Below are 26199 nucleotides of genomic sequence, written 5' to 3' on the forward strand. Positions count from 1 at the left end.
AAAATATTGAGGTTGACTATAGACTTGAATCCAAAAGCGTCAGGTCTTTCTCTTCGTGTCTCTGCCGGGTGTGTCCTCTGGGCGTGGTCCAATCGGGTTGTTGTTGGCCAAACGCCTTCCACTGGAGGAGAGATGTCACATGTTGTTGTTTGTGGAGAACCATGACTTGGATGACGGAGAATCTGAATGAGAAATACAAGTTCCCATTTCTGACAATGAAATCAGAACGTTATGATTCACGGGATTCTAATTTTGGTCAAATTGTGCCTTGCTCGGGTTTCATGATGGAGTATAGAGATCCTTGTTGCTACGGCTCGGCATTGAACCAAAATAAACAATATAGCTCATCCTTCTTGTCTGTCCTCCAGTGAGGAAACAATGTTCTCTGTTCATCCTTGCACCTCATCCAAAGTATTACTCATAGTACTTATAAAGTATTACTTTACTGGACGTTGAAGAACGACGTTCATCGTCGGTTCAGGCTCAGCATGTCCGTCCTGCAGAAAGTCTATCCGGGAAGTCGGGATGTGAACCCGCACCAACCCCCTCCGTAGCCTGCATGTCCGTCCATTGATGCCAATGCAGCATTTCATCCATTAATGAGGACATTTATGAATTATGACAGTTTTGACAAGGGTATTAGTCTATGTAATTGGATAGCTATATAGGCTGTGTGTGTGTGTGTGTGTGTGTGTGTGTGTGTGTGTGTGTGTGTTGACCGAAATGGAACAATCATCATGACATTCATCATGACAGACGTGATGATGAAGGGGTCTTGGTCTTGGTCTCAAAGGTTTCAAGGCTTTACAATAAAAGAGTACCACTGACCCAAATCCTAAGTCCTGGTCTCGGTCTTTCTCCCAGGCATCGTTTCCATCATGACTCTGGCGGCGCTGGCCTACGAGCGCTACATCCGGGTGGTCCACGCCCAGGTGGTGGACTTCCCCTGGGCGTGGCGGGCCATCGCCCACATCTGGGTCTACTCCCTGGTTTGGACCGGTGCACCTCTCCTGGGCTGGAACCGCTACACGCTGGAGATCCACCAGCTGGGATGCTCCCTGGACTGGGCTTCGAAGGACCCCAATGATGCGTCATTTATCCTCCTCTTCCTCCTGGCGTGTTTCTTCGTACCCGTGGGGATCATGGTCTACTGCTATGGGAACATCCTCTACACGGTCAAAATGGTGAGAAGTTTGTATCTGGGGTTTGATTACCGATGATTGACATTGAAGACCTGAGAACGGGAATGGCTGACTATGCACTTTGGTTCTGGTCCGTAAATAGGTCCAGACTGGGAGCCACATTCTTGTGTTGGCTCTGGCGTTTGTATTTTGGGATACATTACAGCCTCAATTAGATTGATTGGCGCTTTTTTTGCTTTTCCAGACTAAAATGATGTCGTCTACGGAACGTTCGCGTATGTGGATATGAACTGTACTTAAATACATTTATGTTGGAATGAATATTACATGGCATAAGATTCCATAAAACCATAGCACACACTTTGCAGCGTTTGTGAAAAGAAGCTGCGACCTTCACTGACTGACTGCTGCCTTTCATTTCCACCTGACAATTTTCTCTCGTGTGGCCTGATAAAAGACGAGCGTGTGGGCTGTTCTGATTACGATGAAATGGCTGTGTTAACGTTGATTATTCTTATTCTCACCCAACTGCGGGACACGTCTGATCTCTGGGTGGGCGTTTTGATGGCTTAGCGTTCGGGTACGGCAGATGTGTTTGTGTCAATCTGTCCGTAGTGGCGTGTTTGTATGTAAGTATGAGCTGATACTCCTCCTTGCCGCAAGCTATTGGCTTATCTGCTGAGTTCTCAGAGGCACGAGTGGAGCTTATTACACATCACATCATTTTCTAAATCTTCAGAAGCCCTCAGAGGATTTTTGGTGCCAGGAAATTCCCAAATACAGATGGAGAAGATTTCAGTAACACAAACAGTGCATTCATAAAAAACACAACTGCAGCTTTCAGAGGCAATGGAACCTCTTTTTTCCTCATTAATTTGTTCCAAAAGGTTGGATGAAAAACGAAAAATAAAACAGATTAAAAAAATAAAAAAAATAAAAAAAATAAAATAAAAATAAAAATAAAAATAAAAATAAAAATAAAAATAAAAATAAAAATAAAAATAAAAATAAAAATAAAAATAAAAATAAAAATAAAAATAAAAATAAAAATAAAAATAAAAATAAAAATAAAAATAAAAATGTTTCAGACACCCAAACATATGAAGAAAAATGACACATTATGTAGAGAATCCTGACATTTTTACATGCAGAAAAGAGTAATTATTCAGTGGAACCTTGCTTGGCATCATTCATCTGTTCAAATGTTCCAGGAAGCCAACAATGTCAACACAAAACGCATGGTTTAACAGTTATAGGTGCAGAAAACATACAATGTAAATAAATAAATATAACTGGTAAATGAAAGGGATAAAAGGACATTTGAGGTAACTTTTTCCTTAAAGATCAGCGTACACACTATCTTTGTTTTTTGCCACGTCGTGCCGTGTTTCTCAGCTGAAGTCTTTTGGTCACAGCTTCAAAACAACACAAAATGGAGTAAAAGAAAGCTGCCAGTTCCAGCATTTTGATAAAAAAAGGTGACAAACATTATTGAATTCAAGAAATAATTCATGGCAAAACACGCAGGTGGTGTCCGTGTTGATCTTGATTGGCAACAATCACATCTTCAATGAAGGTAATAGGAGACTTAAAAGAAAAATGCACTTTTGGGGAATTCTGTCATCGTCCACGATCCTTGTGGGAGGCATGAACTCTCTTTTCTGTGCGTTCGAAATGTATAAAAACAGATAAAAAGATGTTGCTCAGAATATTAATGGTAAACACTCATTCCGCCTATAAAGCCTTATGGAAAAAAAGCTCCAAAAAGCGCCAACAATGGTTCATTTACATATAATGTGACGTGCAAAATACCCAAGCTACAACAACATTATTATTAACATAATTATGAACAAACTGGACAGCTACTAACCAGCTGGAAAGAACCAAAAAATGATAAACAATAATAATAAATATGTTTTGGTTTGTAATAATCCACTTTGTGGATGTCCTGGTTCCATTTCACCATCAGTGTGGACCAGCTGCAATAAAACGATGGAGTAGTAAAACCACATCCTTTAGTCATGACCCATCTTCTATCCACTTGTCCTGTTCAAGGTCATGGATAAACTGTAGGTCGTCCCAGCAGACTCGGACTAAGAGGCGAGGAAATCCTGGAAAGATGAACACAGACGGCCGTTGACCTTCACACCTCCAGGACATTCGGAGTACATGACTTTGGACTGTGGGAGGAAACTGCCGCAAAGGAGAAGAACCTTAACCATCTTTTACTTTTTCTTCTGTTCTTCTTCCTTCAGCTGCGCTCCCTTCAGGACCTCCAAACAGTCCAGATCATCAAGATCTTGCGATATGAGAAGAAGGTAGCTGCCATGTTTCTTCTCATGATCTCCTGCTTCCTTGTGTGCTGGACGCCCTATGCCGTGGTGTCCATGATGGAGGCCTTCGGCAGGGGCAGCGTGGTTTCGCCCACCGTGGCCATTATCCCCTCGTTCTTTGCCAAGTCCAGCACGGCGTACAACCCCCTCATCTACGTGTTCATGAACCGGAAGGTTAGTTGCCACATATGAAATACCAAATATGACGCCACACTCCTATTGGTGGACATAAGTTCCATCAAAGCATGATCAGCTGTTTGGTTGCAAAGAGAGGGAGAAAGGTGAGCCAACAGCGACACCCAGGGGCCGAATGATGCAAAGGCACGCATCGTCACTTCATAAAAACACGTCAATGAATAAATCATGCTGCTGTATGGTTTGGTACAGACCAAAAATATGCATATTCAACAAAATCTTATGTACTTTTGGAATGAATTCAATATTTCCATGCATACAAATGGCAAAATGGACTAAAATTCAAATATAAGGAATACAAAAGATTCACGATGAGCAGGATTTCTATGCTCTAATAACGATAATCAGAACTTGACTATGATAAACGAGGGACTACTGTATTCAGCTTTATTAAAGTGGATAAATATTGGCATGGGATATTATTTGCTGTGTACTAAGTAAATAATAACTACCTCAGCCCCGTCTGGCTTTGAACAATTTGGCAAAAGGCAAAGGTATTTCAGGTAAATACAACAAGTACATAAAAACACCACCAACTAAGTGTCCATCTCCCTTCCCAGTTCCGCCGCTGTCTCCTGCAGCTGCTGTGTTCAAGGTTGTCTTGGCTGCAGCGCAGTTTTAAAGAGAGCCCCCTGACTCCGACGGAGCGCCCCATCCGACCCATCGTGGTTTCGAGTTCATGCAGCGGCCGAAAGCGACCCAAGAAGAAGGTGACCTTCAACTCCTCCTCCATCGTCTTCATCATCACCAGTGATGACCTGCACCGCTTGGATGTGACTTCCAATGCCGCAGAGTCTGCTGTTAATGTCATTCAAGTCAAGCCGCTGTGACCCCCAAAGACTGGACTGAGTTGGACCCCCCCTCCCCCTCCCAACTCAGTATGCCTTCGGACAACTTTGAGCCAAAATCCACATCTTCTTGTGTGGGAGAGGTTTTTCTCTACTGCATTTATCACTGATAGACTTCCATCTGAACGCGGTCCAGAGGAAGTATGATATTATGGTGATAAGACATTTCATGTAGTCATCAACTTATATCAACTTTCATTTATGTCATATATAAGTAACACGTTATGGATTTCCATGCCATAAGAGACGCTTTGGTTGTGTGCATCACATGAAAGAATAAGAAAATAAAGCAGCAGGACATTCAGAATATTCATTGAATAAAAACATCCTACTGTATTTTGTATATTGTATATTTTATTGTATATTTTACTTATACTTTATTGTATATTGTGGACCTTCCATCCACGTCCTGTGGAAATCTCAACCATGTGACGAGGGCAGCCATGTTGAAGATCTTTGACTTGTATGTCGGAAGGCTACTGAAGGGAATTTGATGAGAGGTGATGAGTCTTGGCCCTCAGTGTGGTCCTCCATGTTTCTTTCATAACCTCCTGGGCTGTCAGATATGAATATATACATATATATATATATATATATATATATATATATATATATATATACATATATATATATACAAATATCAAACAAAAGATGAAGGTATGCTAGATCCTATTTAGTCAGTCTTTTTATGGACATTTTTGGGGAAGCTGAGCTTGCAGTCTTATCGCAATCATCACTGAATTGCAAATTATTCTTTTCTTTTTTTCTTTTCTTTTTTTGTAATATTATGAGGAAAGAGTGTAATGTTGCATGAGTAAAATCAAATTATTATTTTCAATACGGAAGGGAAGTCAACATGGCAACTATCTTCCTATCTACCTTTTATAATGATATTCTTCGATAAAATCATACCTTTTCCTTGCATGGCTTTTCACCGGGGGGGGGGGGGCTTCCTCTCAAATCCCCAAAACATGCATGTGGTGTGAAGGTGAGTGTGAATGGTTGTGTGTTCTGTGATTGACTGGCCACTCCAGGGGTCTCCTGCCTCCCCACCAAAGGCAGCAGGTAGGCTGCAGCTCAATAACTAGTCCTAGAGAGGTCCTAAAGGGGTCCTAAGCAGGTCCTAGAGAGGACAAGCGGTCTAGAAAACGGCTAGACAAAGAAAAGCATTTGTCATGGAGGAGCTGAGTTCATGTTCTGTGATCTTCTTTGTGTTGCCGGGAGACGCAGCTGCCTCCAGTTAGTAATTAGGTGGCTTCCATTGCTAAGATGATGCTGCTTCTATCCCATTCTATCCCGTTCTATCCCGGTCTATCCCATTCTATCCCATTCTATCCCATTCTATCCCTTTTCTATTGTTTGTATGGAGCTTTGCCTAGTTTGTGTTTTGATGCTTTTTTGTGTGCCTTTTTTCCTCAGCTAGTGCTGTGATTTTGCTCCTTTTGTTACATTAAATACACGTTTCTGCAATTTTTTTGACATATTTCTGCAAATAGTTGCCTTTTTAGATGCTTTTAATGGATATAAAATATATTGATGCTATGCTTTTCTTCCTTATCTATATGAAATATTACACCTCCTGCCTCTGTAGCCTTGTTTAAAGGGGACTTATTAGGCTCATTTTTCCACCCTTGTTGTGGACTCATATAGAGCAGCTACACAAAATAACCAACACAGAAACCTTTCTAGATCTTCCAGAATCTGCACCTTTTCCAGCTGTATTTCCTTGTAGTTGTGCTTCCTGTCAAAATGGTCTGTTTTCATTTATTCCGCCTCTGGGCATGCCCACTGTTGGACGTCTGGCAACCTAGGGAGGAGTACTCATTGTCGTACACACTTTGTCAGTGGCACTGTCGGTGTGGTAGAGCTCAGAAGCCGGACGTGAGGGCGCCGTGTGGATGCACAGCGTGTCCGCCATTATTGATCGCTTTCCCGGCGAGCGCGAGCTGCTTCTGGTCCTGCCACATTTTGGCCGATATTTCATGTTCATGTTCACAAAAATGAAAAAGATGAAAATATTTTGTGGCAGAGCTTGGGGGCGGGCAGAGAGCAGGCCACGCCTACGGCCTCTGTGACATCACACAGGGACAGTTTTGCAAGTCCCTCTGAAAGTGAGCGTTTTGAACCATCCCAAATGTCTGTCAGGGTTCACTTCCAAATGTGCAAACATCATTATCCCAATGGTATCGTTTAACACGAGAATATAACATTTTAACTACATTTATAGGTCAGAAAAGTGGAAAAAAAGCACATTTGGTCCTATTTAATAGGAACAGTTTTCACAAATGGAACTACACAAAAAGCGGTAGAGTAACAAAGAACGTACCACTCGACTGATTCATCTTCATATTGACTTTAATAGAACATGAGGTATGACATTTAGTCTCTCTGAAGTGGATGATTCAATTCCTGCAAGTCAGGTTCTAATCGCCGTAGTCGGGTCGGAGAAATCCTGCTGAGTACCTAAAAGGGCCCAAACGGTGTGAGCTTGTTCCAAACTTTCTCCATGGTGATGCAGAGCTTGTTGATGTCTGGGGGGTTTTTAACAAGCAGGTAAGAGCCTCCCAAAATGGCTCCCGTTGCACCAAACAACAGTCCCCGATTTATCACCTGTAAAAATACACACAGTAGTTTTCCATTTTGAGTCAGTAAAATGCAAATGGATTACTTGGTTGGTGTTTGATGCTCAAGTCAGCCAAAACAAACCAATCATGGTGCAGATGCCTTCACACCTTCCATGCTTTTTGGGGTTATTCATGTACAATATATGAATATATGACAAGGGGGGCAGCACTTTCCACCAGGGGCCACATTATGGAAAATGAAAATATGCAGAGGCCACTTTGATATTTTGTAGATATGATAAGATACAGTACACCTCAGCTTTGGGATATGCAGTGGGGGGAAGCGTATTATTAGTATGATTATTAGTATTATAGTATTATTAGTATGAGCTTTATTTTGTGTTTTTCCCATTTTTGCTGCTGTTTTTTTTGTTTAATTTTCCAAATATTTCAACTTTCTTCTTATTTAATCTCTGGAAATTTTATTTTCAGAATATTATGACTTTATTTCCATAATATTACACCTTCTTCCCCTTATTGAAAACTTTGTTTTGTTTTTTTTTGTCATAATATTAACAAAATAAATAACAATCAAAATAAATAATATTAATAAATGTAATAAATTAATCCATTTTACTATAAGGTTCCTCCATATAGTGGCGGGATTCTAAAAGAGGAGGATCCAGGAGAGGCTCAGAGTCCAGTCACCTCATATCAGGAGGCTCAGGGATCCAGTCCAGATGCCCTGAGGGGTTCTGGGCATGCCCAGCCGGGAGAAGGCCCCCTGGCAGATCTTGGCCACCCTGGAGGGATCATGTCGGACAGCTGGCCTGGGAACACCTTGGTGTCCCCCCAGTGGAGCTGGACAAGGCGTCCAGAGCCTGAGAAGTCTGCACTTCCCTACTGAGACCGATGTGACTCGGGCCTGGACCCGGACCCGGATAAGAGGAAGAGAATGGATGGCTAGATGGATGGATGATTGGAATCTGTCTATAGTGTCCCAACTGTGAAAGAAGCACTACCACCAACACGTGTTTGCTTTGTTTGGGCACCCAATTCAGTGGAAAGAGATTCAGACTAGCACACTTTTATGCAAACTAGACATGTTTTGGGCCCACAAAAACCCAAAGTTTCACTGCATTTGGTATGAAGAAAGCGTCTTACTTTGTCTTGCCAGTGCCAGCGTTCCACAGCTTCATGATACCGTGTCCTGGTGAACGTGACCTGGAGACAGAAGCTAATGGTTGACTTGAATATTACATGATATTCTGCATGTTACGGATATACTGTACTTGCCATTGTGTACAGTGGGATTATTTTCTTTGGCAGAAGAAAGTGGAGGATGTTGTCAACACGTTTTCGGAAAAGGAACCAGTTGGAGTTGACATGTGATCGCATCTGCAAAACAAATGACGGGAGTGTTTACGCTATTCTTATTTTAACATTTATTTCCTATTAAGTACAAGCCCGGACGTGTTTTTCAGAGCGGTGGTGTACCACAAATACACACATTAGCATTTGGGAGCAAATACGAGGCCAAAGAAAAGGAGTCCAAATACACTTTAGTGGTCTTTCTGACTGTATTTTTCATGGAGATGAATAAAGTATTCATCTGTAAAGCATGTGAGAACGCGAGAAGGTGTGTTCAAGAACAGTCAAACAAAGTGGGACAAATCACCATTCGAAACGGTCAACATTCATGGAGGATTTCTAACTGTAGATTAGTTTGTAACAAAATGATGTCCGATATTCCCAAATTTGATAACCTTTTACGTAAAATTTGATGTAATTATCATTTTCAGTTTCAAATCGTTTACCATAAAGAGATCTACGTACATCCCTTCTTAGTAGAGATACAAAAATGACATGCGAATAATTACGAGTTAACTATAGACAGCATGTGATTAATTACAATTACATGTTTTAATCAATTGAGAGCTCTGGTAGAAATATAGATGGGAAAATACTATTTACTATATTAAAGGGGTCCATCCTGTTCAATACGAGTCTTGCAGGTCTTTTCAAATTTTTTCCACGTTGGAGAAATAGAATTAACAAAAAAAGTTTTAATGAAAAAAATAGAATAATAAATAAATAAATAAATAAAAATAAATAAAGGCATAATGTAACAAGAAAAAAATAATTGTTGATGTTAATAACTAATAATAAAATAAACCTGTGCCACCAAAAAAATTTAAAAATCTTTTGTCTCCAGTGCATTTAAAAAAGACCTTCCATGATATTTGGGAAGTTTGTCTTTGTACACGGAGTACTTTTTGCAAAAAATGGTGTCCCTAATATGTCCACCCAGTACCGGCCCTTGTCCAACATTTGCAGTATTTGCACTGCAGTACGGTATTTTCAAGTATGAGGTCAAATTGGAGACAGGAGAAAAACGTGTATTACTTCTATGTAGTTGTACATGGCCAGGTCTGCGATTGCATGGTCATCGGGAACTCGTACTCTGGTGTATTCCGGCAGTACAGCACCTGTGTACATTCCACAAAAAAACACTCAGACCAATCCATTGGCTGTATCGCCATTGTCCGAGCACTTACCCAAATCCTCCTTGAACTGGTCCATGACTTCATCAAAGACGATGCAGTCTTCGAAACCCTATCACGCATAAATGGATAATGGAAGTCCAGTCACGTAAAAAAATGGATATTACTCTTCTTTCGTACCGTCGTACACTTACAGCGTTCATTCCCTGTCCGTAGAACGGCACCACGGCATGCGCCGCGTCACCCATGAGGACACACTTGTCTCCAATGTGATACGGGGAGCACTTGATGGAGACCATGGCCTGGGCGGGCAGGCGGAAATAATCCCTTCGGAGAGCATCACTGGGAGGAGCCAATGGGAATACAAATAATTACAGCACTCCTTCGTTTAGACAGCTGCAACCTCGCTAACCGAGTACGTCTGGGCTGCGGCCTCCTGAGGCGTCTTTCCCAGACGAGTAAGCCGGAGCGGCCAAAGACGGGAATGAAATCACACAGAGGCTTGCTCTCCAAACGGAGCCGCAACTCATTCTACGTTCTCTTGTGTGCTATGTTCCCAACACACGCTTCATTCTATGTTCTCTTGTGTGTTATGTTCTCCACACACGCTTCATTCTACGTTCTCTTGTGTGCTATGTTCTCCACACACGCTTCATTCTATGTTCTCTTGTGTGCTATGTTCTCCACACACGCTTCATTCTATGTTCTCTTGTGTGCTATGTTCTCAACACACGCTTCATTCTACGTATGTTCTCTTGTGTGCTATGTTCTCCACACACGCTTCATTCTATGTTCTCTTGTGTGCTATGTTCTCCACACCTGTTTCATTCTACGTTCTCTTGTGTGCCATGTTCTCCACACCTGTTTCATTCTACGTTCTCTTGTGTGTTATGTTCTCCACACACGCTTCATTCTACGTTCTCTTGTGTGTTATGTTCTCCACACACGCTTCATTCTATGTTCTCTTGTGTGCTATGTTCTCAACACACGCTTCATTCTACGTATGTTCTCTTGTGTGCTATGTTCTCCACACACGCTTCATTCTATGTTCTCTTGTGTGCTATGTTCTCCACACCTGTTTCATTCTACGTTCTCTTGTGTGCTATGTTCTCCACACCTGTTTCATTCTACGTTCTCTTGTGTGCCATGTTCTCCACACCTGTTTCATTCTACGTTCTCTTGTGTGTTATGTTCTCCACACACGCTTCATTCTACGTTCTCTTGTGTGTTATGTTCTCCACACACGCTTCATTCTACGTTCTCTTGTGTGTTATGTTCTCAACACACGCTTCATTCTACGTTCTCTTGTGTGTTATGTTCTCCACACACGCTTCATTCTACGTTCTCTTGTGTGTTATGTTCTCCACACACGCTTCATTCTACGTATGTTCTCTTGTGTGTTATGTTCTCAACACACGCTTCATTCTACGTTCTCTTGTGTGTTATGTTCTCCACACACGCTTCATTCTACGTTCTCTTGTGTGCTATGTTCTCCACACACGCTTCATTCTACGTTCTCTTGTGTGCTATGTTCTCCACACACGCTTCATTCCATGTTCTCTTGTGTGCTATGTTCTCCACACCTGTTTCATTCTACCTTCTCTTGTGTGCTATGTTCTCCACACCTGTTTCATTCTACGTTCTCTTGTGTGCTATGTTCTCCACACCTGTTTCATTCTACGTTCTCTTGTGTGCTATGTTCTCCACACACGCTTCATTCCATGTTCTCTTGTGTGCTATGTTCTCCACACCTGTTTCATTCTACGTTCTCTTGTGTGCTATGTTCTCCACACACGCTTCATTCTACGTTCTCTTGTGTGCTATGTTCTCCACACACGCTTCATTCCATGTTCTCTTGTGTGCTATGTTCTCCACACCTGTTTCATTCTACGTTCTCGTGTGTGCTATGTTCTCCACACCTGTTTCATTCTACGTTCTCTTGTGTGCTATGTTCTCCACACACGCTTCATTCTATGTTCTCTTGTGTGTTATGTTCTCCACACACGCTTCATTCTACGTTCTCTTGTGTGCTATGTTCTCCACACACGCTTCATTCTATGTTCTCTTGTGTGCTATGTTCTCCACACACGCTTCATTCTATGTTCTCTTGTGTGCTATGTTCTCCACACCTGTTTCATTCTACGTTCTCTTGTGTGCTATGTTCTCCACACCTGTTTCATTCTACGTTCTCTTGTGTGCCATGTTCTCCACACCTGTTTCATTCTACGTTCTCTTGTGTGTTATGTTCTCCACACACGCTTCATTCTACGTTCTCTTGTGTGTTATGTTCTCCACACACGCTTCATTCTACGTATGTTCTCTTGTGTGTTATGTTCTCAACACACGCTTCATTCTACGTTCTCTTGTGTGTTATGTTCTCCACACACGCTTCATTCTACGTTCTCTTGTGTGCTATGTTCTCCACACACGCTTCATTCTACGTTCTCTTGTGTGCTATGTTCTCCACACACGCTTCATTCCATGTTCTCTTGTGTGCTATGTTCTCCACACCTGTTTCATTCTACCTTCTCTTGTGTGCTATGTTCTCCACACCTGTTTCATTCTACGTTCTCTTGTGTGCTATGTTCTCCACACCTGTTTCATTCTACGTTCTCTTGTGTGCTATGTTCTCCACACCTGTTTCATTCTACGTTCTCTTGTGTGCTATGTTCTCCACACACGCTTCATTCCATGTTCTCTTGTGTGCTATGTTCTCCACACCTGTTTCATTCTACGTTCTCTTGTGTGCTATGTTCTCCACACACGCTTCATTCTACGTTCTCTTGTGTGCTATGTTCTCCACACACGCTTCATTCCATGTTCTCTTGTGTGCTATGTTCTCCACACCTGTTTCATTCTACGTTCTCGTGTGTGCTATGTTCTCCACACCTGTTTCATTCTACGTTCTCTTGTGTGCTATGTTCTCCACACACGCTTCATTCTATGTTCTCTTGTGTGTTATGTTCTCCACACACGCTTCATTCTACGTTCTCTTGTGTGCTATGTTCTCCACACACGCTTCATTCTACGTTCTCTTGTGTGCTATGTTCTCCACACACGCTTCATTCCATGTTCTCTTGTGTGCTATGTTCTCCACACACGCTTCATTCTACGTTCTCTTGTGTGCTATGTTCTCCACACACGCTTCATTCTACGTTCTCTTGTGTGCTATGTTCTCCACACACGCTTCCCCTCCAATTAAAAGCAGCCGACACAAAGACACGAAACAGCCCGACTTCAATTTCACGCTTGGCAGGCCGTGCTCATCAGGACGGAGTCAATGGAACGACAATCTTCTCGGAACGGCACGCCAAGCTTGGATCGGGAAACAAAGGCTAAGGACCGTGAAAGCAAAGTGGGAGGACAGGTGGAGGTGAGGAAGTGGCTTACGCTCCGATTAACGGAATGGCATCTGGGAAGTACTTGTGGAAAAAGCCGATGACTTCATCTCCAGTGGTGATCTTCTCAAAGTCTTCAAAGGGCATGAAGAGGGTGCAGGTAAAAGTCTTGTCCTTGAAGAAACAAAGAAGATGGAAAGATGCTTGACAATATTTACTCTACTTTGACAAGTGGGCTGACGCTAAATAATAACAGAAATATGAATATGTATAAACGACCATATTGTCAAATAAACGTGTTAGTAAGCAAACACTGATGACATCATAGATGGGCAACACTTCCCTACTTACTTCCTGTTTCGTGTGTTAGCAATCTAACGGGATGCTAACAACAAAAATACATTACGAGAACAGGTGGACTCGTACAGTGTATTCATTTCACGCACGCCATATTGTACGCTAAACGGAAAATGTCCTCTAACTGAGACGTACGCTGACCAAGGTTCCACTGTACTTTCTTTTAAAGTATTAAAAGGACATTCAGGTTTTCCTTCTGTCAAATATCTTAATAATAATAACAATAAATTTTATTTATATTGCATTTTACATTACAGAAAGCATAAAACCTACAGTGAAGCAATAAACAACACAACAAAAGGTATATACAAAAAATAAAAAATAAAAAATAAAAAATAAAAAATAAAAAATAAAAAATAAAAAATAAAAAATAAAAAATAAAAAATAAAAAATAAAAAATAAAAAATAAAAAATTAAAAATTAAAAATTAAAAATAAAAAATTAAAAATAAAATAAAAAAGAGAGCAGCCGAGCAGAAGGCTCGATCGCCCATGCTGTGCAGCTTGGTTCTGGGGACCCTGAGGAGGTTGGCTCTGCTAGAGCGGAGGAGGGTGCGTGAGGAGGAGGGGTTCCTTTAGGTAGGCCGGAGCGTCACCGTGTACACACTGGTGGGTACACGGAGGGAAAGTACGCTAACAGTAACTTCTACATGAGTTCTGTGGCATTCAGCAGTTAATTATTATCCCAAACGGGCTATTATTCCGTGTCACTCCACGTCAGGGATACGAGTCCAAGGTTAGGAGTTAATATTTAGTCTTTTGTTTTTGTCAGTCATTTGCAGGAATTCATACGTGGTTTCCGTGGTTTCCGTGGTTTCCGTGTTTTCCACATATCTCCAATAATACATTATTCATAGAATTCCTTTCAAATTGAAGAATGACCAAACTCCACCCAATCTAAGTAATGACTGTCATTATCTGCTCATCAGAACAGTCGTTTCCATCAACAAAGCCCCCCCCCACAGGGACCGATGTGCACTGATTCTGTTACCATGGCAGCCACAGCAGCAAATACGCGTTCCCCCACAGCCGTCCCGAGTGCTGAGGACGGTGAGTGACGGTGCTAATGCCCTTTAAAGTCAGCTGCTTTAACCTTGTCTCACCGGAGACGGCCGAGGAGCTGCTGACACGCTTTGGGATTAGGAAGGACAGGACAGATGAAGAAAGGTTTTAATGGAAGCAGAAGAGAGAGTCATGACGTGGAAGATAACAGCTGTGGGAAATGTAGGTCAAAATCACGAGGTGGCTTAACATTTTGCAGCGTAAGACTCCTGATGACGAAGTCCGCAAAGGCAAATGAGGCTAATTAAGCGTCCAAGGTCGTCGCTGAGGTCAACTATGCCTAGAAGATTTTGCAGCCGATTTTGCTGACTACGCTGATGATGCCAAGGCTGATGGATGCGCATACGAATATGTTACAGTTTTTGTACTGTATGTTATTGTGCGGCCAAACGCTGCGCATAACAAAATAGTTGCGTGCCCAAACAAATCCTCTACATGTTGGTGGACTTTATGGACAACAAATTGTCCAACTCTTGTTCTCCTATTGTACTTTCTATGCATGTTTGAAATATATTACAAAGTGAAACTGAATTGAATGGATAGTGGCTCTTTTACAGTTGGGACACTACAGACAGATTCTGCTTAGGAAATTCTTTAATATGTCATCGCTAACCTTTTTGTACCCATAGACTCTTGCTGGAGTTTGTTTTTGTTGTCTTATAACGGGCAGCGTGCTAGCATGAATTAAATTGAGGTTAATAGAACAAATATGCGGAATAGTACTCACTAATAAATACTGTTATGAATACCTACATACTGTAGTATCAACATTTGGCACCAAATATAAGGTGAAAGAACAACGGGAAAAATATAGTAGAGTAGTCTATCAGTGTAGTGTGGGAGAAAGTTAGCACATGCGCGATGGTGCGTTTAAGGACAATCAAACAAAGTGGGACGCGTCAACAAGCAACAAAAACATACAAAAACTTTGGTATTTCTAACGGTATATTAGTTCAGAATAAAATAATGGCCCATAATACAAACTTTGTTTGTCAACTTTGGCTGACTCCTGCACCGTGACGGGAATATTTCCGTAGTTAGCATATGGAAAACCTGATCACATGTTTTTTAGAGACCTCTAGACATGAAATAACACCCCTATGTTGAACATTACAGTAACATTTCTGGCACCCAGTGACCAACGTAGAATACCACATATCATACACATCTTTGAGTAAGTACTTTGAATGCCTTCCAGTTTGTATTTTACTTCATTTTGCATTTTTTTTCTGGAAAATACTTAATTTAGGCAAAAAATACATAATACATTTGCTTAAATACGTATACTTGACACTACGCACTACTGACAAGAGGCAGTTGGCAACTACAAAACAGCATGATTTATTCATGAAAATATTTGCTAAAAATCATTGCCAAATACCAAGGATGAAGTAAAAAGTGACAGCCGTAATAACAAAAACCGAGGTTCCACTGCAGCGTGAGTTAATGACACTTGAATGACACTTGAATGACACATGAATGACACATGAATGACACATGAATGACACATGAATGACACATGAATGACACATGAATGACACATGAATGACACATGAATGACACATGAATGACACGTACCAAGTTGGGGAGTGCAATCATCATGAACGTGTTTCTGGGCCAGATGTGAAGATAGTTGGGCTTCATGGCATACTAGGAATGAGCATAAGCACAAGGAGATTGAACACATTTGTTTAAAATAAATCCATCGTGGCCTTCGAGACAAACTGACCTCCCCGCAGATGGGCGGCATGGTGAGCTCCATGTAGCCGTGAGGGATGTACGTCTGACTGTAGTTAAAGCGGCTTTGACGAAGGAATTGCTTGCGGACGGCTGAGAAGGCTCCGTCACATCCTACAATGAGGTCTGCTTCTATCTCCTGCTTGGAACCATCTGGCCTGGTGAGCACAGCAAGGCATTGGAACATTCACACACCGGCCATTCATGGATTTCACCAGATGTAACTGGGTTCTCCCAGTCGTGGATGAAGCTACTAACTATCACAATCACACAATTGATCTAAGAACAACATTTGAATTCCAAATAACTAACTAGACACCAGTGGACAAACCACCATCATCAACTGGGCTCCCACCGCCATCATCAGCTGGGTTGCAACCATCATCACCAGGTAGGCTCTCACCACCACCGCCTCCACCAGCTGGGTTCCTACCGCCATCATTAGCTGGGTTCCTACCCCCATCATTAGCTGGGTTCCTACCACCATCATTAGCTGGGTTCCTACCCCCATCATTAGCTGGGTTCCTACCGCCATCATTAGCTGGGTTCCTACCCCCATCATTAGCTGGGTTCCTACCACCATCATTAGCTGGGTTCCTACCCCCATCATTAGCTGGGTTCCTACCCCCATCATTAGCTGGGTTCCTACCGCCATCATTAGCTGGGTTCCTACCACCATCACCAACTAGGCTCTCCCCACCACTGCCTCCACCAGCTGGGTTCCATCATTAGCTGGGTTCCTACCCCCATCATTAGCTGGGTTCCTACCCCCATCATTAGCTGGGTTCCTACCACCATCATTAGCTGGGTTCCTACCACCATCACCAACTAGGCTCTCCCCACCACCGCCTCCACCAGCTGGGTTCCATCATTAGCTGGGTTCCTACCCCCATCATTAGCTGGGTTCCTACCGCCATCATTAGCTGGGTTCCTACCACCATCATTAGCTGGGTTCCTACCACCATCACCAACTAGGCTCTCCCCACCACCGCCTCCACCAGCTGGGTTCCATCATTAGCTGGGTTCCTACCCCCATCATTAGCTGGGTTCCTACCCCCATCATTAGCTGGGTTCCTACCGCCATCATTAGCTGGGATCCTACCACCATCATTAGCTGGGTTCCTACCCCCATCATTAGCTGGGTTCCTACCGCCATCATTAGCTGGGTTCCTACCCCCATCATTAGCTGGGTTCCTACCACCATCATTAGCTGGGTTCCTACCACCATCATTAGCTGGGTTCCTACCACCATCACCAACTAGGCTCTCCCCACCACCGCCTCCACCAGCTGGGTTCCATCATTAGCTGGGTTCCTACCACCATCATTAGCTGGGTTCCTACCCCCATCATTAGCTGGGTTCCTACCCCCATCATTAGCTGGGTTCCTACCGCCATCATTAGCTGGGTTCCTACCACCATCATTAGCTGGGTTCCTACCCCCATCATTAGCTGGGTTCCTACCGCCATCATTAGCTGGGTTCCTACCACCATCATTAGCTGGGTTCCTACCACCATCATTAGCTGGGTTCCTACCCCCATCATTAGCTGGGTTCCTACCCCCATCATTAGCTGGGTTCCTACCACCATCATTAGCTGGGTTCCTACCACCATCATTAGCTGGGTTCCTACCACCATCATTAGCTGGGTTCCTACCGCCATCATTAGCTGGGTTCCTACCACCATCATTAGCTGGGTTCCTACCACCATCATTAGCTGGGTTCCTACCACCATCATTAGCTGGGTTCCTACCGCCATCCCCAACTAGGCTCTCGGCCCCACCACCACCATCAGCTGGATTTCGACTACCATCATCAACCGGGCTTGTGTCGCCACCACCACCACCATCACCACCAGCTGGGTTCCGACCACCATCACCACCATCATCATCATCATCATCATCAACTATTAATATAGCCACACAATTAAAGAACATAAAAACAATTTAAATACGTTTGAATATTCTGACCAAGAATAAAAAGCATCGCTCAGCCAAAATATGAACACCTAATCAAGCAAGGATGATGTGGAACCTTGATCTCCAACCTATATATATATATATATATATAAAGTATATATATATATACATATATATATAAAGTATATATATATATATATAAAGGGTTACTGGGAGGACACCTTAATATTCAAAGCATCATTTTATCATTTCAAAACAAGAACAACTTGATCATTCATTTCATGTTGACTTTTGCAGGTTGACAGAAACTTGGTGAACATGTTCTTCACCTGAGGCTGACATACATAATAATAATAATAATAATAAGATAAGATAAGATAAGATATGCCTTTATTCGTCCCTCAAAAGGGACATTTGCACACAAATTAGCATACAAATGTAAATACAAATTTAATAAATAACGTGTTTAGGAAAGGAGGAGACGTTGTAGTTTATGTCAGAGATACTTTTCCAGCTTCCCAGATTGAATGCCATTTGGGAATATTGTGCTGTCCGGAGAAATGACCTTCACCACTTTTTGTATTTATCACAACACGTCAACCATTATAGACTTTTATGATATTTCTTGTATGACTGTTAAGTTTTATTGTGCTATTAAAGTGATACTTTTAATCACTACTTTTAATATAAATTGGGACAATAAGGAACATTTTGAAACAGATATTTTCAGTGCGGTTCAATCAAAAACAAGAAAATGAATCATAAATAATAAACAAATTAAATGAAAGAATGGTCATTTCCTAACTGCTCTTTATGATGACAATGTATGAAGTAAAACACAAGATGAATATGAATGAATTCAATAAAAGAATTCAATTAGACGTGCCCCCCCCCCTGCAATTCCCTTGAGGAAAATGACCTTGACTGTTAATTGGCTTGTAAATCGTGTGCAGCATTTGCCTGCAAAGACAACCAATTAGAAGGCTTGTAAAAGTCACACTGGCAGCTGAATGGTTACCAGAGTCAAGGCAGTAAACATGTTGAAGGCCGCGTACTTAGGAACACGTAGGAACACCATGGGAACACGATCAATGATGTCAGAGTTCAAACAAAGAATCCAAATGAGCGGCCCCCATATGATATATGATATATGATTTATTCTACATGCATGTGTTTGTGTGTCTTGTGATGTGAAGACTTACTTGCTGAAGGTCATCATCCCAGTCTCGGTGCTCCAGTCCTGTAGTTTGTGCTCAAAGTTCAACTTTGTGTTTGCATAACTCTCAGCTTCTGTTGGAGTAAAATGACACCAAAAAAAAGATACTTCTATGATCACCGCATGCGTGACATAACAACACAACGCTGAACTTTCAAACAGAAGAAATAAGAACATTCAGCGGACGTTGGCGTCCATCCCCTGCTGAAATGGAAGGATACTCCGTGCCGATTAGTATTCATCTTGAAAAGGACCGAACACAGCGGTGGATTTTTTAGCCGATCGGCTTGTGTGCAAATGAATGGTTCGAGAATATCTTCATGTTTGATTTCATTGCAGGGGTCTGCTGCAGTCGGATAAGATCACATTCTATTAACGGACAGAACCATTCCATCATCCATTCTATCATCCATTCCATCATCCATTCTATCATCCATTCTATCATCCATTCTATCATCCATTCCATCATCCATTCTATCATCCATTCTATCATCCATTCCATCATCCATTCTATCATCCATTCCATCATCCATTCTATCATCCATTCTATCATCCATTCTATCATCCATTCCATCATCCATTCTATCATCCATTCTATCATCCATTCTATCATCCATTCTATCATCCATTCCATCATCCATTCCATCATCCATTCCATCATCCATTCCATCATCCATTCCATCATCCATTCCATCATCCATTCTATCATCCATTCTATCATCCATTCTATCATCCATTCTATCATCCATTCCATCATCCATTCCATCATCCATTCCATCATCCATTCTATCATCCATTCTATCATCCATTCCATCATCCATTCCATCATCCATTCCATCATCCATTCTATCATCCATTCTATCATCCATTCTATCATCCATTCTATCATCCATTCTATCATCCATTCTATCATCCATTCTATCATCCATTCTATCATCCATTCCATCATCCATTCTATCATCCATTCTATCATCCATTCCATCATCCATTCTATCATCCATTCCATCATCCATTCTATCATCCATTCTATCATCCATTCCATCATCCATTCTATCATCCATTCCATCATCCATTCTATCATCCATTCTATCATCCATTCTATCATCCATTCCATCATCCATTCCATCATCCATTCCATCATCCATTCCATCATCCATTCTATCATCCATTCTATCATCCATTCTATCATCCATTCCATCATCCATTCCATCATCCATTCCATCATCCATTCTATCATCCATTCTATCATCCATTCTATCATCCATTCTATCATCCATTCTATCATCCATTCTATCATCCATTCTATCATCCATTCTATCATCCATTCTATCATCCATTCCATCATCCATTCCATCATCCATTCCATCATCCATTCTATCATCCATTCTATCATCCATTCTATCATCCATTCTATCATCCATTCTATCATCCATTCTATCATCCATTCTATCATCCATTCTATCATCCATTCTATCTTCCATTCTATCATCCATTCTATCATCCATTCTATCATCCATTCCATCATCCATTCCATCATCCATTCCATCATCCATTCTATCATCCATTCCATCATCCATTCCATCATCCATTCCATCATCCATTCCATCATCCATTCTATCATCCATTCTATCATCCATTCCATCATCCATTCCATCATCCATTCTATCATCCATTCTATCATCCATTCTATCATCCATTCTATCATCCATTCTATCATCCATTCTATCATCCATTCCATCATCCATTCTATCATCCATTCTATCATCCATTCTATCATCCATTCTATCATCCATTCTATCATCCATTCTATCATCCATTCTATCATCCATTCCATCATCCATTCCATCATCCATTCCATCATCCATTCCATCATCCATTCTATCATCCATTCTATCATCCATTCCATCATCCATTCCATCATCCATTCTATCATCCATTCTATCATCCATTCCATCATCCATTCCATCATCCATTCCATCATCCATTCTATCATCCATTCTATCATCCATTCTATCATCCATTCTATCATCCATTCTATCATCCATTCTATCATCCATTCTATCTTCCATTCTATCATCCATTCTATCATCCATTCCATCATCCATTCCATCATCCATTCTATCATCCATTCCATCATCCATTCCATCATCCATTCCATCATCCATTCTATCATCCATTCCATCATCCATTCTATCATCCATTCTATCATCCATTCTATCATCCATTCCATCATCCATTCTATCATCCATTCTATCATCCATTCTATCATCCATTCCATCATCCATTCCATCATCCATTCCATCATCCATTCTATCATCCATTCTATCATCCATTCTATCATCCATTCTATCATCCATTCTATCATCCATTCTATCATCCATTCTATCATCCATTCTATCATCCATTCTATCTTCCATTCTATCATCCATTCTATCATCCATTCTATCATCCATTCCATCATCCATTCCATCATCCATTCCATCATCCATTCTATCATCCATTCCATCATCCATTCCATCATCCATTCCATCATCCATTCTATCATCCATTCTATCATCCATTCTATCATCCATTCCATCATCCATTCCATCATCCATTCTATCATCCATTCTATCATCCATTCTATCATCCATTCTATCATCCATTCTATCATCCATTCTATCATCCATTCCATCATCCATTCCATCATCCATTCTATCATCCATTCTATCATCCATTCTATCATCCATTCTATCATCCATTCTATCATCCATTCTATCATCCATTCTATCATCCATTCCATCATCCATTCCATCATCCATTCCATCATCCATTCCATCATCCATTCTATCATCCATTCTATCATCCATTCCATCATCCATTCCATCATCCATTCCATCATCCATTCTATCATCCATTCTATCATCCATTCTATCATCCATTCTATCATCCATTCTATCATCCATTCTATCATCCATTCTATCTTCCATTCTATCATCCATTCTATCATCCATTCCATCATCCATTCCATCATCCATTCTATCATCCATTCCATCATCCATTCCATCATCCATTCCATCATCCATTCTATCATCCATTCCATCATCCATTCTATCATCCATTCTATCATCCATTCTATCATCCATTCCATCATCCATTCTATCATCCATTCTATCATCCATTCTATCATCCATTCCATCATCCATTCCATCATCCATTCCATCATCCATTCTATCATCCATTCTATCATCCATTCTATCATCCATTCTATCATCCATTCTATCATCCATTCTATCATCCATTCTATCATCCATTCTATCATCCATTCTATCATCCATTCTATCATCCATTCTATCATCCATTCTATCATCCATTCCATCATCCATTCTATCATCCATTCTATCATCCATTCTATCATCCATTCCATCATCCATTCCATCATCCATTCTATCATCCATTCCATCATCCATTCTATCATCCATTCTATCATCCATTCTATCATCCATTCTATCATCCATTCTATCATCCATTCTATCATCCATTCCATCATCCATTCTATCATCCATTCTATCATCCATTCTATCATCCATTCTATCATCCATTCTATCATCCATTCTATCATCCGTGGAAACCCAAGAATGTCAAATAGAATTTGTCCAACAAACAACTCATTCATTCATTTTCGGGCGTGCTGGAGCCTATCCCAGCACAAGTTTGGGTTTACCCAAAACGCTCTGTTTCAGATTTTTGTATCTCTACTCTATTAATGTTTTTCAAAAGTATATGAATTGATAAATCCTACTGTGTTGTGGTTCTGACCTGGACCCAAATGCAGGGCAAATGTTTATTTTATAAAAGTAGCTGCCGTTCGATGGCAGCCATCCAACAACAACAGAAAGAAGCCCAAAAGGAATAATCCCCCAAACAAAACACACACCACAAGCTAGACCAAATAATCAAACACCGATCAAGACACGGGCGGATTGGAACAGACAGAAAACAACACGTGCAAAATAGGAAGTATAAAGTATAAAACCAGAACTACGGAATAAAAGTGAAACTAAACGTCTTAAAAGTCTTATTTATGTTTAGTTAGTTAGTTAGTTAGTTAGTTAGTTAGTTAGTTAGTTAGTTAGTTAGTTAGTTAGTTAGTTAGTTAGTTAGCTCGTTAGCTAGCTAGTTAGTTAGTTAGTTAGTTAGTTAGTTAGTTAGCTCGTTAGCTAGTTAGTTAGCTAGTTAGCTAGTTAGCTAGTTAGCTAGTTAGTTAGTTAGTTAGTTAGTTAGTTAGTTAGTTAGTTAGTTAGTTAGTTAGTTAGTTAGTTAGTTAGTTAGTTAGTTAGTTAGTTAGTTAGTTAGTTAGTTAGTTAGTGTGTAGACATTCAGAAAATCCTTTTGGATTAAAAAAATGCACGGCCATTGTTATTGCGGTGGCTGCCATATTCTTTTATCACGTTCATTGCTCAGTGTGAGCACATTGAGAGCATTTCAGCGCCATTACGTGAAGACAAAAGGTCCGACCTGTTAGCAGCTCCTTGTTCAGATTGGCCCGGTCTACTGACAGGATGTACTGGAAGGAAAACAACGTTTCATTATGGTGCAGCTTCACAAACAGGCAGCATGATGTTCCATCTAAATTGGAAAAAAAAACACTTTCCACAATCATAAGGCTTCCAAATTGTGTATCCTTCTTTCATTGCTGGCACATGAGAATAACAGCAGCAGAATGAAATAAACAGACGTGCAAACCTTGGACACTATAAGCAGATTATGTTGCTTCATTGCTTGTAAACATGCTTAGTACATCTTAGTACCTTTAAATCTACTGAAGTGTCAAACCCAATATTGAATCTTCCTACTGGCATGGAGTAAAAAGAACCTCCCAGTACCAAGCGTGCCTTATAGAGAATGGTGTGTGTGTGGGAACATTTCACTATGTGATGAATTCAACACTGCAAATACAAACAATAACATTTATTATAGCATCTTATGAAAATGTTCTTGTGGGATTTGTTATGTGCTGTATAATAGTGAGTTACGTATATGCAGCCATCTATTTTAGATACCGTTGATCCTCATTAGGGTTGCAGGGGTATGCTGGAGCCTATCCCAGCTGGATACAGCGGCCGGTCGCCAGCCAATCACAGGCCACTAGCAAGCTACAATGTCATGAAAAAGGTTGGAAAAGTGGCTCACCTGGCCCTTCTTGCCGTACGGAATGGGAGATTGCATCCCATTTAAGGAATGGATCATTCTGGCATGCATGGGGATTCCCTGGGACACTATCTAAAAAAAAAAAAAACACATGAAATTGGAGTCGCATCACATCATCCAAACACACTGTAAAAAAATACAAGTTGACTCAATTTAAAAAACATTTGTAAACTCGCAGCCTTAAAATTTGGATGAAATCTAGCAAATTATTTCAGGTCATTTCAACTCACAACTAAGTTTCTCCAACTTAAAAGATCAAGTTCACATGACTTATTGTTTTGTTTTGGGAACTTTTGTTATTAGGTCAAATAAACAAATATTTTAGTTGTATCAACAATAGAACTCAAGTAATCTCAACTCACTTTTGATTTAGTCTAACTAATTAGCTCAAGTCAATTCAACTTACAATTAAAATGAAATTTATTGAAATAATTTGTTAACCTGATTTGAGATTACTTGATTTATATTGTTAATACGACAAAAATATTTGGTTATTTGACCTAAAAAAAGGAAGTTCCCACAACAAATCAATAAGTCATGTGAACTTGGTCTTTTAAGTTGGAGAAACTTAGTTGTGTGTTGAAGTTACGTGAAATAATTTGCTAGATTTCATCCAAATTTGAAGGCAGCGAGGTTACAATTTTTTTTTTATTTGGGCCAACTTGGAATTTTTTACAGAACGTATCAGCTTCTTAAATGCAGTAATCGGGGTTGAAATCTGACACAAATCATAATAAGGAGAAATGCCATGTTAAATCAACTATTTTGTTACTAAACAAAAGGCTACCAAACAGAAATTTGGATTAAAGTAAAAAAAAGACTGAACTATTTGATTAGTTGGGAGGGTCAAAACCTAACATTTCTAGTTGTCTCAACTTGTTGGCAAAATTTAGTTGACCTGACGCACAAAAACATTCATTAATCACTATTCATGACCATGATGCATTGAGACTAGACACTTCAGCGGTCCTTGAACACACCATAGTTGCTATGAGATGCCGGTTAGAAGTTACGTCATTGATTAGTGGTGACTACCAATACATTTCACAACGTAAACGTGCTTAAGAAGTGTGTGAGGCGGAGCTGAATGGAATCTAACCATCACAACAATCACTTCTGACGTTGATCCGAACAGGATGCAATAGGACTGTACCATTTTATCAACAAACCTTCTCCTCCATTCCAACATGCTTCAGTGACTGTCGGCCTCTGTGAGATAAAGCCAGGTTGATGCTTCTCCCTCTGACAGTTTTTGCTCGCCGGATATCTGGCCAAGAGATCAGACGGTGACTTTATGATCATCTGGTTCCAAACTGCTCAAAGGTCTGTAGGTCAAGAGATGTTTAAACTGCTGGCATACCTTCCCGGGTTTCAAAAACATGCACATCGAAACCTCTTTTGGCAAAGAAGCAGGCATTGAGTGCACCGACCTAAAGCACAATGTCACATGTGTATTACATTTCTTCTCATCTGATGCGAGAACCATATGTAATGTCAGCATGAAGATCACAATATGCAATGAGTCAACATTTAACTTTTTCTTACCAATCCGCCACCCACCACTGCTACAACTTTTTTCTTCTTTGGTCTCTCAGTCAAGTTGTCCATTGTCTCACCCACTGGCCGTCCCGTCCAAAGTGACAGAGCTGAGTAAAGGTTAGAGATATAAGTAAGAGGGGGAGTACAGACGCTTATGAATGTCAGTCTTTTCAAAGTAAACACACAGCTCTGTTTGCCCTCTGCTCTTTGCACTTTACTTTTTGTGTTGCGAGGTTGAATATGTGGTCTAATGCGATATC

At 40.8% G+C, this 26199-nt stretch overlaps 2 protein-coding genes across 3 annotated transcripts in view; one reads left to right on the forward strand and one right to left on the reverse strand.

Annotated features, from left to right (window-relative positions):
• The window catches only part of opn3 (opsin 3), a 7009-nt gene extending 1981 nt beyond the window's left edge, over nt 1-5028 (forward strand). Inside the window, exons 2-4 of the mRNA XM_058064442.2 lie at nt 865-1184; nt 3398-3649; nt 4231-5028. Of these exons, the coding sequence (XP_057920425.2) occupies nt 865-1184; nt 3398-3649; nt 4231-4500 (842 nt within the window). The 3' untranslated portion in view covers nt 4501-5028. The remainder of the gene's footprint in view (nt 1-864; nt 1185-3397; nt 3650-4230) is intronic.
• A 1836-nt stretch (nt 5029-6864) lies between these two features.
• On the reverse strand, nt 6865-26105 carry kmo (kynurenine 3-monooxygenase). Of its 2 annotated transcripts, XM_058064644.2 has the most exons (15): nt 25946-26105; nt 25761-25830; nt 25570-25667; nt 24383-24472; nt 23708-23756; nt 19197-19284; nt 16072-16237; nt 15921-15992; nt 12977-13098; nt 9781-9928; nt 9641-9698; nt 9489-9571; nt 8379-8480; nt 8247-8306; nt 6865-7128 (listed from the first exon to the last, which is right to left on the reverse strand). In XM_058064644.2, exons 1-15 carry the CDS (start codon nt 26006-26008, stop codon nt 6982-6984), a joined length of 1416 nt encoding a protein of 471 aa, XP_057920627.2. In that variant the 5' UTR covers nt 26009-26105; the 3' UTR covers nt 6865-6981. The 2 variants fall into 2 exon arrangements, with proteins under 2 accessions (XP_057920627.2, XP_057920628.2); XM_058064645.2 differs by lacking the exon at nt 25761-25830 and having other exon boundaries at nt 25570-25725; nt 25946-26067.
• Between the last annotated feature and the right edge of the window lie 94 nt (nt 26106-26199).

The sequence above is a fragment of the Doryrhamphus excisus genome, linkage group LG10 (assembly GCF_037039965.1).
Source record: "Doryrhamphus excisus strain RoL-2023G ecotype Guam linkage group LG10, RoL_Dexc_Guam_v1.1, whole genome shotgun sequence".
In the NCBI taxonomy this organism is placed as follows: domain Eukaryota; kingdom Metazoa; phylum Chordata; class Actinopteri; order Syngnathiformes; family Syngnathidae; genus Doryrhamphus; species Doryrhamphus excisus.